The sequence below is a fragment of the Olea europaea genome, chromosome 21, assembly GCF_002742605.1.
Source record: "Olea europaea var. sylvestris chromosome 21, O_europaea_v1, whole genome shotgun sequence".
Classification (NCBI taxonomy): Eukaryota; Viridiplantae; Streptophyta; class Magnoliopsida; order Lamiales; family Oleaceae; genus Olea; species Olea europaea.
Window position 1 is genome coordinate 11,016,408 of NC_036257.1, and position 12,679 is coordinate 11,029,086.

The following is a 12,679-nucleotide window of genomic DNA, read 5'->3' on the forward strand; positions in this document are numbered from 1 at the left end:
TTTTAGTAGTTTTATGTCTCCGAATTCACCTTTTGAGTTTCCCAAAATGAGAGTGTCAGTTGCAAGTTACGATATGTTCTTTCTCTTCCTATAGCTAAGTCAATTCGTTGAATTATAGTGCTAACCGATTATGTTAGTTCGATGCTGCTATCATACGATGACGAAGAATTTGAGTCAATGCAGTCTTCGAGTAGTAAAATTAAATTGTCACATTTTATAAATGCAAGCTGATTTAAGCAACTTAACTTGAGCACAAAATCTAATTCGTTAAATGCTTATTCTTCATCGTAAGTAAAACCCAGTATATTTCTTGAGCAGAAAAACCCAGACTACCCAGTATATTCCAGTTGATTCCACGGTAAAAACTGGATAAGGAAAGTTTAAGCAAAAAAAAATAAAATAAAATAAATCCATTTATTTGCAAGATTTTAATACAGATACATACTATACATACATTAGAGAGAGAGAGAGAGAAGCGCAGAGAGAAAAATCAGACAGCTTGTCCGAGTAGACTTGAGAGAGAGAAAGAGATGGCATCGTTCGACGCATACAGCACGGACGGTGACGGTACGCGTCAGTTCGACGACGGCGGGTACACTGGCTACGACGAATCATACACCGCCTTTTCCCCTGCTGACACTCCGCCTTACTCTGCCGCCGCCGCCGGAGCTGGAGTTTACCCTCCAGAGTACGGAGAATCGGAGGAGGTGGTGGTGGATCACGTGGACAGCCCCGATCCGTTCGGGTCCTCGACCACGGCCCCGATCTCGAATGGCAACGGGAATCGGCCATATGATATGGGGGAAGATTCGGAGGGAATATTCAACTCCGATGGGCCGATTCTTCCGCCTCACTCTGAATTGCAGCCTGAAGAAGGATTCGCTCTTCGCGAATGGAGAAGGTCAGATATTTTTTGTTGAATCTTGGTTAATTTTGATTTGGATGAAGTTTCCCGTTGCCAACTTATACAAACTTTAGATCTGTTACTTAGTTTTTGTCTTGGATTTCCATTCATTTTCTCGAGGACTTTTCAAAGACAGATTTAATAATTTAGAGGAGATTCTTGTTCTTTTTTATCTTTATATTGATATGGAACCAAATAGAAACTTTGATTCGAATTTCTTGATTATTACTCAGGTTTATGGTCTGAAATCAACTATCTTTACGATCATAACAAGTGTAAACTTTTAGGGGTAGTTATGTGGGAAAGGAAAAGGTATTGGCCATTTGATGGTTGAGTAGTTGTTACTTAAGGATATAACTTGGATTTCATGGCACATGATTTAGGGTTCTTTGAACTGTTAAGGACTGGAGTTTGGTTTTTATTTGGACAGAGAAAACAGATCCACTCTGCGGTGCAAGTTCATTTCAAAATTTGACACTTGACCCGAGGTAAAATTACTGTAATGGTTATTCTTTAGTTGGATAACGATGACATGGAAAAGTACTTCAAGGATTTTGAGTGATTGGAAGATAACTATTGAGTTAAAAACATGTGGCACACAATAGCTATTAGACTCTGTTTATGAAGTCAGTTTTGAGTTGTTTAAGGAATATACCCTAATAATATCATAATACTTAAAAGGACCCTACAACGGGTGTGTGCCAGATTAAAATAGATCAAATAAGAGAGAAGGATATACGTCAATAACTATGGGTGGAGAAAAACTTTAACATGACAGTCCTATATGCACATATGGTAGGATCACCCATTTAAATCATGACACCTCGAACTCAAATCGAGACACCTCAACGTCTAATGTGGTGAAACAAACAAAGTGGTTGTCCAATGATAAGGTGTTGCGATTTGAGTGGCTTGAGGTTCAAGGTGACATGATTTGAATGGACAATCCTACCACGTGTGCGTATAGACCGTCATACCGAAGCTTCTCTTAGTGGTGACACTACGTAGATGGTTGGGTATGTCTAACGTTGATTCTCAAAGATACTCTTATTGGCAGGAGTGGTGCGATCACGGTGAAATAAGTTCTAGGAAAGGCAAGTGGGCAAAAAATTGATCAAGCTCAATGTGATTATTGATATTTAATTTTATTGGATATTTCAGTGAGTGCAGTGGTAAAAAATTATCAAGAATAGATCTTAGTCAGTTTTAAAAAAAAATAAAAAATTGTGGAATACACCTTAGTCATTCTGCAGGTGCGTGAGCCTGATGTTTAGAGTTGTTGCACTGGTATTTGTGTTAATATGCTGATTGGTACAGTGTTAGAGCATTGCTGGAGTTTTGTGGAATTTTATATAGTCTTTGGAAAGATGATCTTTTTGACGAGTTCTATTATAGCCTGTATAATTTGATAATACTTTGGCCATTGAAATTTTTATCTATAATAGATTAGTAGTTTAGTTCTTGCTTCTTGCGCTAATCTGGTATATATGAAGAGGCTGCTTTAAGTAAAGAACATGGTAGAATAATTATGCTGAAATTTTTTAGTGATGTCTCACTATACTGCTACATAAATCTGAAGCCCCTATTTGGTAGAGATTTTTTGAGAATAGATTTTGTGAAAAAAGTGATTCTTTAAGAATGTGTAGTTAAAATTAGGGTAAATATATTGTCCATGTGTAGAATTATTATATTGGGAGAATGTGCGGTTGAAAATGAGTTTGAGAAAAAATAAGTTTTAGAAAATTGGGGCCAAACAGGGGCTAAATATCATTAATACAATAGATCGTAAATGCTAAGCATTGTTTTGATAGAACCATTTGAAAATGAACTCTATATAGCTTATATGTATGCCAGTTCATAAATTGAGATTTTCAAGCATATTGAAGATTATGTCCAGATGACAATCCAAGATTCATATTCGTGCATCCATTTTTATGTTTTTATATTTCTCATCCTTCTTTACCCCAAGGATGTTATTTGATGATATGACAAGAATTGATTGGTCCATTAACAAATTCTTATGATTAGGAGTCTTTAATAATAAAAAGCACCCTATACTTTCACCTCAACTCCAAATTCTTGTGATGTACACTATGATCCTTTTTCTCTTGGTAATGCATAGAGCATTGGTGGATATTCCACGGAAAGCTTGATTATGGAATTAAAAAAAGATGCTTTAGAGAAAGAGAGACAAAGTTGCTAAGTTAACCGGTTGTGGGGGGTCATCTAAAATCCACCACGACCCCCTCTCACCCCAAGCCAAAGCATGAATTATGGTACTGATTATTCCTTTAAAGAGAGGGATAAAGATTTGAAGGTACCAGTTTTTGGTGTTACCTAAAATTCCCAGGCCTTCATTTTGTCTGAACTGTAGCGATGAAATACTAGTGTGTTTAGAAACTTGTTAATTTCATAACAATTTTGATGCAGGCAAAATGCCATTCGGCTTGAGGAGAAGGAGAAGAGGGAAAAAGAACTGCGGAACCAAATTCTAGAAGATGCTGAGGAGTATAAAAAAAATTTCTACGAGAAAAGAATTCTTGGTTTAGAGACTAACAAGACTAGTAACAGAGAGAGAGAGAAGGTTGTGTTATATAGAATATATTGTTTCTTGATTCTTTTTTATTTCAGCTTCTGATTAAAAAATTCATTTGTTGAATTCGTATAACAGTCATTCCTGGCCGGCCAAGAAAAGTTCCATAAAGAAGCCGATAAACAATATTGGAAAGCCATAGCCGAGCTCATTCCTAATGAGGTACCCAATATTGAAAAGAGGGTGAAGAAGAAGGATAAAGACAAGAAGCCATCTATCACAGTCGTCCAAGGTCCGAAACCTGGCAAGCCTACCGAGCTTTCAAGGATGCGCCATATACTGGTGAAGCTGAAGCATAATCCCCCGCCTCACATGTTGCCACCACCTCCTGCTCCTGCTAAGGACAAGAAAGATTCTAAGGATGGAAAGACTGTCAAAATTGGAAAAGATGCAGAATCAAATGCGACTAAAGAAACACCTGCCAAAGAATCTGCTGCCGGTGGTTCACGGCCATCTGAAGAACCCACTGCTGGTCCATCCAACGACCAGCTTGTTAGCTAATTTTTCTACTTTTGCTTGCTTACTCGCTCGATTCCCCGTGCCTTGTATCTATTTTGCACCGCCAGTTACTACTGAGAGTAGAAACAATGACTGGAAACGTTCGTATGTTCTTAAGCTTTTACAAATTAAGTATATGTTTTGTACTAGTTATTGTAAAACATTTTCCTTTTTAATGATTGACTTTCGATTAACATCTTTATAATATAATTTAAAAACTTAAGAATTGGAGTCAAATTTCTTCTCTTCTGCCTGGGCCCAGCATCTCAACCCATGAACTGCTGAATAAAAGGAATATGGCCGACGGTATCTCAAGGATCGAAATTGATTGTAGTTATTTTATATGTACAAAGTTGGTTGACAAAGTAATATTCATACAAATCATTTTAAAACAAATTTTTAAATCATTGAAAATCAGTGGTATGAATTTTGTCAATACTTATTTTTTTCAATCAAATTTGTGAACCCACTTTGTACAAATAACATAATACAATTGATTGGCTGTATGCTACTGATCAATTTGATTATGTCACGTGAAGAGTAATTGGGAAGTGAAAAGAATCCGAACCAAAAGAAAGAAAGGGGAAGAAGGAAGGAAAGAGGAAGTTGTGAACAGTGAAATCGTAGAAATATTTTGTAAACGGTGAAGTCTCTATTATTTCATTGATCAATATTACACCCTAATACCTCCTTTAATAATGTACCAAAGACATTAAGAAAGGCAAATAATATATCTAAAACTGTTAAGGAATCTCCTGCAACAAGAATAATTACTTGTTACTAAAATATACAAAGATACTTAAGGTAGGGAGAATCTTTCCATATTCTCGAGATTTCAACACTCTACCTCAAATTGGATTGTAAATGTTGATCATATTCAACTTGTGAATGAAATCATCGAATTATTGTTGAGGTATTCCTTTGTTGAAGATATTTGTAGTTTATTCCTATGTGAGAACGTATGTCATGCAAATAGTCCCATCTTCTACCTTTTCTTTGATGAAATATCTGTCTACCTCTACGTGTTTAGTTAGATCTTGTTGAAATGATTTAGAGAAATGTTGATAACAGCCTTGTTATCGCAGTGTAGTTTGATTGGGAACTTTGTAGCTCTTCTAGAAATCTATTCAACCACAACCCTTCACATATTTCATGTGTTGCCGCTTTAAACTCTGTTTCGGTACTACTTCTAGCCACTACGTTTTGCTTTTCCATGTTATTAGATTTCCCATTATATAGGTGCAATATTCAGTAGTCGACCTTTTATCTTCCGTGGAATCTGTCCAATCAGCATCTGACTACCCTTGTTGATTTCTCGCCTCTTCAATACCTTTACCAATTTGTCAAACCATGCTCTAGGTGACTACTTAAGTCCATATAAAAACTTCTTGAGCTTGCATACTCGATTAATCTTGTTTACCATGCAAACACCTCGTGGTAGTGTCATATATACTTCTTTTTCTAATTCCCCCTTTAGAAATGTATTTTTAATGTCCAGTTGTCGGAAGGGTCAATCCAAGTTTGCTACTAACGAGAAAAGTACATTACTGTATTCAATTGTGCCACAAGTGCAAATGTCTCTATGTAGTCAATCCCAAAGGTTTGTGAGTATCCTTTTGCAACTAATTGAGCTTTATATCATTCTACTGCTCCATCAATTTTTTATTTTAAGTTGAAGACCCATTTGTATCGTACTGGCTTTTTTCCTTTTAGCAAATCCATTACTTTCCAAGTATCATTTTTTACCATTTTGGAATTTCCAATGCTTTCTGAATATTCTTTGGATTTGTGGTATTGTCAAGATGAGATGTGAAGCTGCAAAATCTTGTAGATAAAACAGTGTATGACATGAACTTAGAGATAGGGTGACGAATACATGACCGAGTTTGTTTTCTGATGGCGATGGGTAGGTAAATGTTTGATGATTCTAATATGTCTAGAGCTATCATTGGGTCCAACTCTCTTGGTGCTTTGTGTGTGAGGTTCTCCTTATACCTTACTTTTGGACTACTATAGTAAACAAGTATTTTGTTGTCACTTTGTTTTTTTGTGTCTTCCCCTGAATTAAGTTTTCTCTTGTAAATGGCAAAAAAGAGCTAGGAGGTATGATGGGAGAGCTATGTGATGTGACAGGTATAGACTCTAAAGGTAGAAAGTCTAAGTATAGGTGCTAATCTCCATTTAAATTCTCTCCCTGAAGAGAGGTTTTGTGGAAATAGGAGTATTTTCAAAAAATGTGACATCGAGGCTAACAATGACTTTCTTCGTGGAAGGGTCATAACAATTGTATCCTTTCTGAGTAGGAGAATACTCGATAATGACACATTTAATTGCTTGATGATCTAGTTTATTTTTGTGATTGTCGTGAATATGGGTAAAAACCTTACAACCGAACACTTTGAGGGATAGGTTTAAGCTAATTCGAGAGTTCGGAAAGATTTTTTAAAATGTTGCGAGAGGTGATTCGATGTTTAAGATACAACTGGACATTCAGTTAATCTGGTAAGCAAAGGTTAAGAGAGCATCGACCAGAATATTTTTGGCATATTTGTAGTAAATATTAGTAAACGATGTCTATTTTTTCGTTCAATAATTCAATTTTGTTGGGGAGTTTCAACACAAGAGCTTTGATGGATTATTCCATTTGCTCGAAGGAAATCTCCCAAATTTTTATTGAAGTACTTTGTGCCATTATCGGTGCATAGAATTTGAATCCGTGTTTGGAATTGAGTTTGTATCACGGAATGAAAATTAAAAAATACGGATCGTACATCAAAAATTTCTTTTAAGAGCTATACTGAATAAAGTCAAGTGTGATCGTCAATGAATGTGACGAACCACTTCGTATTAGCTCAATTAGGAATTCGTGAAGGGCCCCATACATCACTACGGATCATAGTGAATGGATTTGATTGTTTATACGTAGATTTTTGGAGTGATATTAGGTGGTGTTTAGCAAAATCATAGTATTCACGTTGAAAATTAACATGCTTTTTATTTAAGAACATGGTAGGGAATACGTTTTTCAAATATTGAAATTTGGGAATTCCATTCAAAAATGTTATAACAAGACCTAATTATCACTAGAAAGAGATGCAGAATCACAAATAACAATTCGATGTTGCTTACTCATATCAATCTCGTCAAAGTAGTAGAGTTCATTACATTTCTTAACACTGTCAATCATCAGTGACGATGATAGGTCCTAAAAAACACAATGAGAATGGGGGAATTTAGCAGTGCAATTAGAATTCTTTGTCAATTGACTTATAGATATTAAATTATATGACAAATTAGGGACAAGAACGAGTGATTCTACGGTTATGGAGTCAGAGATTCAAATGCTTCATTTTTCAGTTACAGATGAAAGTGACCCATCTGCAATTTTAACTCAGAGGTTACTCGTACATTTTGAATATGAGGAAAATAAATTGCAGGAGCCCGTCATGTGATCAAATGTTCTTGAGTCATGATCCAAGGAGTTTTAAATTTGGTGATACAATTTAAGGTTCATAAAAATTACCCCTATGGGCTATCGAGCTTGGAAGGCCATTTTGGAAGACTAAAGGCTCAAAAACATTTTGTAGAGTTGTTATATCTGTTCAGGATTAAAAGCATTGTTAGAAGTAGGAATTTTTGTCTGATTGTCGATTGAAGCTTGGTAACTTCGATTTTTATTATTCTCCATTGGTTTCAAATCAGTTGGTTTTCTATGTAGGTCCTAGTAGGTATCTTCTTTGTGTCCTAATTTAAGACAATGTTCGTATCAGGGTCAACCTCTTTGTTGTTTGGTGCCGACCCATGTATTGCACCTTTTGAATATAGACCCATATCTCTTAGCCCATTATTACCCAGGTTTCCAAGCCCATTACTGAAACTTGATCCATTAAAAACATCTCCAACCGATCCACTATTTTAAGAGTAGCCCATGTTACCAGGCCCAACTTCAAAATTTGGCCTAAATTTTGGAGGCCCAAATTTCTTATTTACAAATGCTGACATTTCCTCTTCGTCTCTTCCACTGTTCAGCATCACATGACTCTCTTCTTGGCGAATTTCTGAGAACACCTCCCTCGTTGAAGGTACTGGTTGCCTGCTAAGTATCCTTTCTCTAACATCGTCCAAATTTCGATGGATCCCAACCGAAAATTTAAACATCCATTCATTCTCTAGTTTCTTTTGATATCACGCGCAGTTCCCAGGGCAGTCCCACTCTTCTTCTGTACTCAAGTAGAGCTCTTGCCATAGTGCCACCATCTCCAACTAATACTCAGCGACTTCTCCCTTGCATTATTTGCCACAATTTTCTCTTGATTTCGAAAATTTGGGAAGCATTTTCAGAATCGGAGTATGTTTCTCCAATAGCATCCCAAACATCCTTTGTGGTTGGTAGGAATATATAAGTTTTTCTGATGAAGGAGTCATGGAGTTCACGAATCACGCAGTCACCAATGAGTCTTCTGATTTCCATCTTTGCAAGCTGACAGATTCTGTTGAGGCAGGCTTCTTCGTGTCTCAAGTTAGGTATCCCAATTTTCCTTTCCCATCGATCACTAGTTTGATGGATTGGGCCTATTCTTTGAAGTTTTTCCCATTTAATTTTTCCAACATGAGTTAGAACAACGAATTATCAATTCCTCTGGAACCTACTATTGGCTTCGCTTCTATTTCACCATTGGGTGATTTAGTGATCATTGACCCCTTGCTACTGTGCAAGGTTTTTGTCATTAGATCGGGTTATTACTCTTGCTCTAATACCATGTGAACGGTAAAAGTATAGAAATATTTTGTAAACAGTGAAACCTCTGTTATTTCATTGATCAGTATTACACCCTAATACCTTCTTTAATAATATACAAAAGATATCAAAAGAGCAAAATATATATCTAAAAGTGTTAAAGAATCTTCTACAATCAATAATAATTACTAGTTAATAAAATATACTATGATACTTAAGGTAGGGAGAATTTTCCATATTCTTGAGATTTCAACAAAAGCTAACAAAAGCAACTTCAATTCAAAGGCACGCGACGTCGTTTAGGTTCAAGTCATATGATTCCGTTTTGATTAAATGAAATTGTAATAAGTTTTAGTTAAAACATGTTTTCTTAATTGCTTTTGGAAATGCAATTTTTGTACTGAGCCTATAGATACAGAATGGTACAAATTTTCTTCAATTTTTGATCATTTGATATTTCAGTAAATTTGTTGAGAAATTCAACAGCTACTCTCTTCTTGTTCTTCTTATTTTCTCATTTTTCCCTCCTCAATTCTATTTTGCTTTACTTGGTAACAGTTCTAGCTGGTTTAAGCTGGATTACTTCATTGATTGAGCTGCATGAGTTGATGATTGCGAATTGAGGTTTAATTCGTGAAAAATTGGTATCAGAGCAGGCATACACTACTGGAAAATTGCTATTCAAAGTTACTAAAGCCAAAATTTTGGACGAGCACTTGAAGAAATTGGATTTAGAGATGGTTGATCTGGGAACTTCAATTAAGGTCGTTACCAGCTGGTTGGAGAACAAATTAGCTTCTACAGATCAAACATTCTACAGATCAAACACTTCAGGCAATGGGTCATAGACAAAAGAAATCGAAAATACTGTACTACAAATGAACCAAAAGTATGAAAAACATGGCCCAGTTGTCTTCGGATCTTAAAAATGGGACAGGGGAACCAAAGGATGGAGGAATCTGTGGTTGATGTGAGGATTGGAGTGGTAATGTCTACACCAAGAGCTAGTAACACTGGCAGTAGTACAATTACTAGATGGGAGTATAATGGAAACACCAAGCTTCCTCAAATTGATTTTCCCACTTTGGAGAAGAAGGACCCAGGGAATGGTTTAGGAAGCGAGGAAATATTTTCAAATATATCAAGTGCCTGATGAACTTAGACTAGGATTGCTGAGATGTATTTGAAAGGTAAGGCAGGTATATGGTTTGATAGGTTTATTTCCGGCCATCCAGAGACAGATTGGCGTGTATTCTCTGATAAGTTATGAAAGAGATTTGCAAAGAGCGCAGGTGATGAGGTGGTTGAGACCTTCAGTAAGATCAAACAATTAGGAACATTCTCTGAGTATCAAGAGAGGTTTAAGGAATTAAAAACCCAAGTGCTGATGGCAATGCCTCATGCTCTAACATCTTACTATATATGTGTGTTTACTAGTGGTTTGAGAGTGGAAATCAAATCCATGGTTAAGATGATGAAACAAAATACCCTAGCCAAAGCATTTGAAGTGGCTAGCCTGCAAGAATCCACCATCCAAGCTATTATCAAATTCCAAAAACCTAAGAGTTTCTCATCAAACAAATGAAACCTCTACCCTTCCAAATCTCCTGAAGAAACCAAAGATAAAGAACCATGACCAAAAATCAATAAACCACCAAACAACTACAAAACCATCACCTCTACTGACTTTCAAACCAAAAAGAACTTGGGACTCTATTATAAGTGTGATGAGAGATATACTATAGGCCATGTGTGCAAGAATACGTCCCTTAACTTTATATTGTTGGATAAAGAAGCTAGTCAGGAAATTGAATTATGTCACCGATGAAGCCAATATTATGACAGTCAGGGTAGCTAATGGTGACAAAATAGAAAGCAATGTTGTATGCCAACCATTAGTGTGGAGAGTAATTGGAATTCCAGTTCAAGCAAAGGACATTGATCTTGCAGGGAGCGATATGATGTTGGGAGTGAATTGGATGGGTCAATTTAGTCTAGTTCTATTTGATTTTGTACATCGATGTATTAAATTCAAGGACAAGAGTGGAGAGGTAGAGTAGAAGAATGGAATGCCAAAGTACTATTGAGATGTTGGAAATGGAAGGGATAGAAAGACTATTTAGCGGAAGTTCATATGGAGTGGTTGGACAAACGTACTCTATCAGAGAGGAAGAAAATGGAGAGATACGAAGCAGGACACTGGAGGTTATTCAAAAGTTTCCAAAGGTGTTTGAAGAGCAAAGGGGCTACCTCCTCTCAAGCCACAGTACCATCACATTCCACTATAAAAAGAACCTAAGCCATTTAGAATCAACCCCTATATAGGCCCTTTTATTTAGAAAATAGAAACAGAGAAGCTGGCAGTGGAGATGCGGAGATACGAATTAAATTAACAGTTAAAGGAGAACCTTCCACGGACAAGTGCAAGGATGAATCTTTGTGCTTATAAAAAAATACCAGAAAGGTCTTTTGGAGTGGATGATTGAATATTCCTCAAGCTATATCCCTATACTCAATATTCAGTGGAACACTGGCCTAACCATAAACTCAATGCAAGATACTTTGGACCGTATCAGATTACCAAGAAGTTAGGCACTGTGGCATACAAATTGGCACTTCCAACCAGCTCCAAAATTCATCCAATCTTTCATGTTTCATTGTTGAAGAAGTTGTTAAGTGACAGGGCAATGCCAGTACTTCAATTGCCTCATGAGTGTAAGTCTAAACTACCAACACATCATCCATCCTACAGTGCAGGACCATTGCACACAAAAATAACACCACCATCTCGTGGCTTATTCATTGGTCAGATTCTACCCTAGATTGTGCAACATGGGAAGATGTGGATTGGATCAAATTGCATCTTCCTCTCTGTAGATTTTGGGGACAAGATCAATGTGAAGGGAAGGATTATCACGTGAAGAGTAATTGGGAAAGGAAAAGAATCAGAACCAAAAGAAATAAGGGGAAAGAAGCAGCCAACAAAAGTAACTGAAATTCAAAAGCATGCAATGTTGTTTAGGTTCGAGTCATACGATGCCATTTTGATTAAATGAAATTGTAATAAGTTTTAGTTAAAAAACATTTTCTTTATTGTGTTTAGTAATGCAATTTCTGTATTGAGCATATAGATACAGAATGGTGGAAATAGTTCTTCAGTTTTTGATCATTTGACATTTCAGTAAATTTGTTGAGAAATTCAACAACTACTCTCTTCTTATTCTCTCATTTTTTTTCTCCCCAATTCTATTCTGTTTTACTCGATTACAGTTCAAGTTGGTTTTAGCTGGTTTACTTCATTGATCGAACTGTGGGAGTTGATTCCAAATTTGAGGTTTAATTCGTGACAAATTACTGATTCAAGGCAAAATTTCCTATAGTAATCTAATTGAATGGTGTATTTTTAATTAACTATTGATTTGTTTTCCCATATTAGAAGGTTTTTAAGTGTTCTAGATGAGTTTTTCCAACAAGAATTTAATCTAAACAGAACATACCTTTTTATCCGGGCCAACCTCCTGTAAGATGTGATGCTTAGATGTTTTAGAATAATGTTACTTGCATATAAGGAGTTACAAAATATTTTAAAAATAGATAAGGTGTCAAAAGAACATGATTTTTTTTTTTTTTTTGGGTTACTTGGTTGAAGAAATTACGATCTAATCATATCTTACCATATCTTACCATATTATGTGCATATATAATAGTTTGCAACTTGTGATGTACATATAACACAATTGAAAATTTTATTTGTGTTTTAAAAGGAGAAAAGGCAATCCTATACAAGTTTGGACGTGAAAAAAGTTGTTGTGTATGAAAAATGTGTGAAAAATTCAGTATACGAAAAGGCCTGCATCTTTTTTAAAACATAAAAACTAATTAATTAATAAGAATTATAATTAATAATCTAAAAACAATTAAAATGATATTTAGAAAAAAAAAATCT

The 12,679-nt window shown here is 35.8% G+C and overlaps 1 protein-coding gene and 1 long non-coding RNA gene across 2 annotated transcripts; both read left to right on the forward strand.

The window, feature by feature from the left end:
- The first annotated feature begins 438 nt into the window (after nt 1-438).
- LOC111370620 (clathrin light chain 2-like) lies at nt 439-4,191 on the forward strand. The gene is made up of 3 exons (XM_022992421.1): nt 439-901; nt 3,335-3,488; nt 3,576-4,191. The coding sequence occupies exons 1-3, from the start codon at nt 531-533 to the stop codon at nt 3,996-3,998; spliced, it is 948 nt and encodes a 315-aa protein (XP_022848189.1). The 5' UTR covers nt 439-530; the 3' UTR covers nt 3,999-4,191.
- Nucleotides 4,192-8,021: 3,830 nt separating this feature from the next.
- On the forward strand, nt 8,022-11,961 carry LOC111370621. The gene is made up of 2 exons (XR_002698458.1): nt 8,022-8,519; nt 9,292-11,961. It is a non-coding gene; the product is annotated as an uncharacterized LOC111370621 (long non-coding RNA).
- Nucleotides 11,962-12,679: the final 718 nt, after the last annotated feature.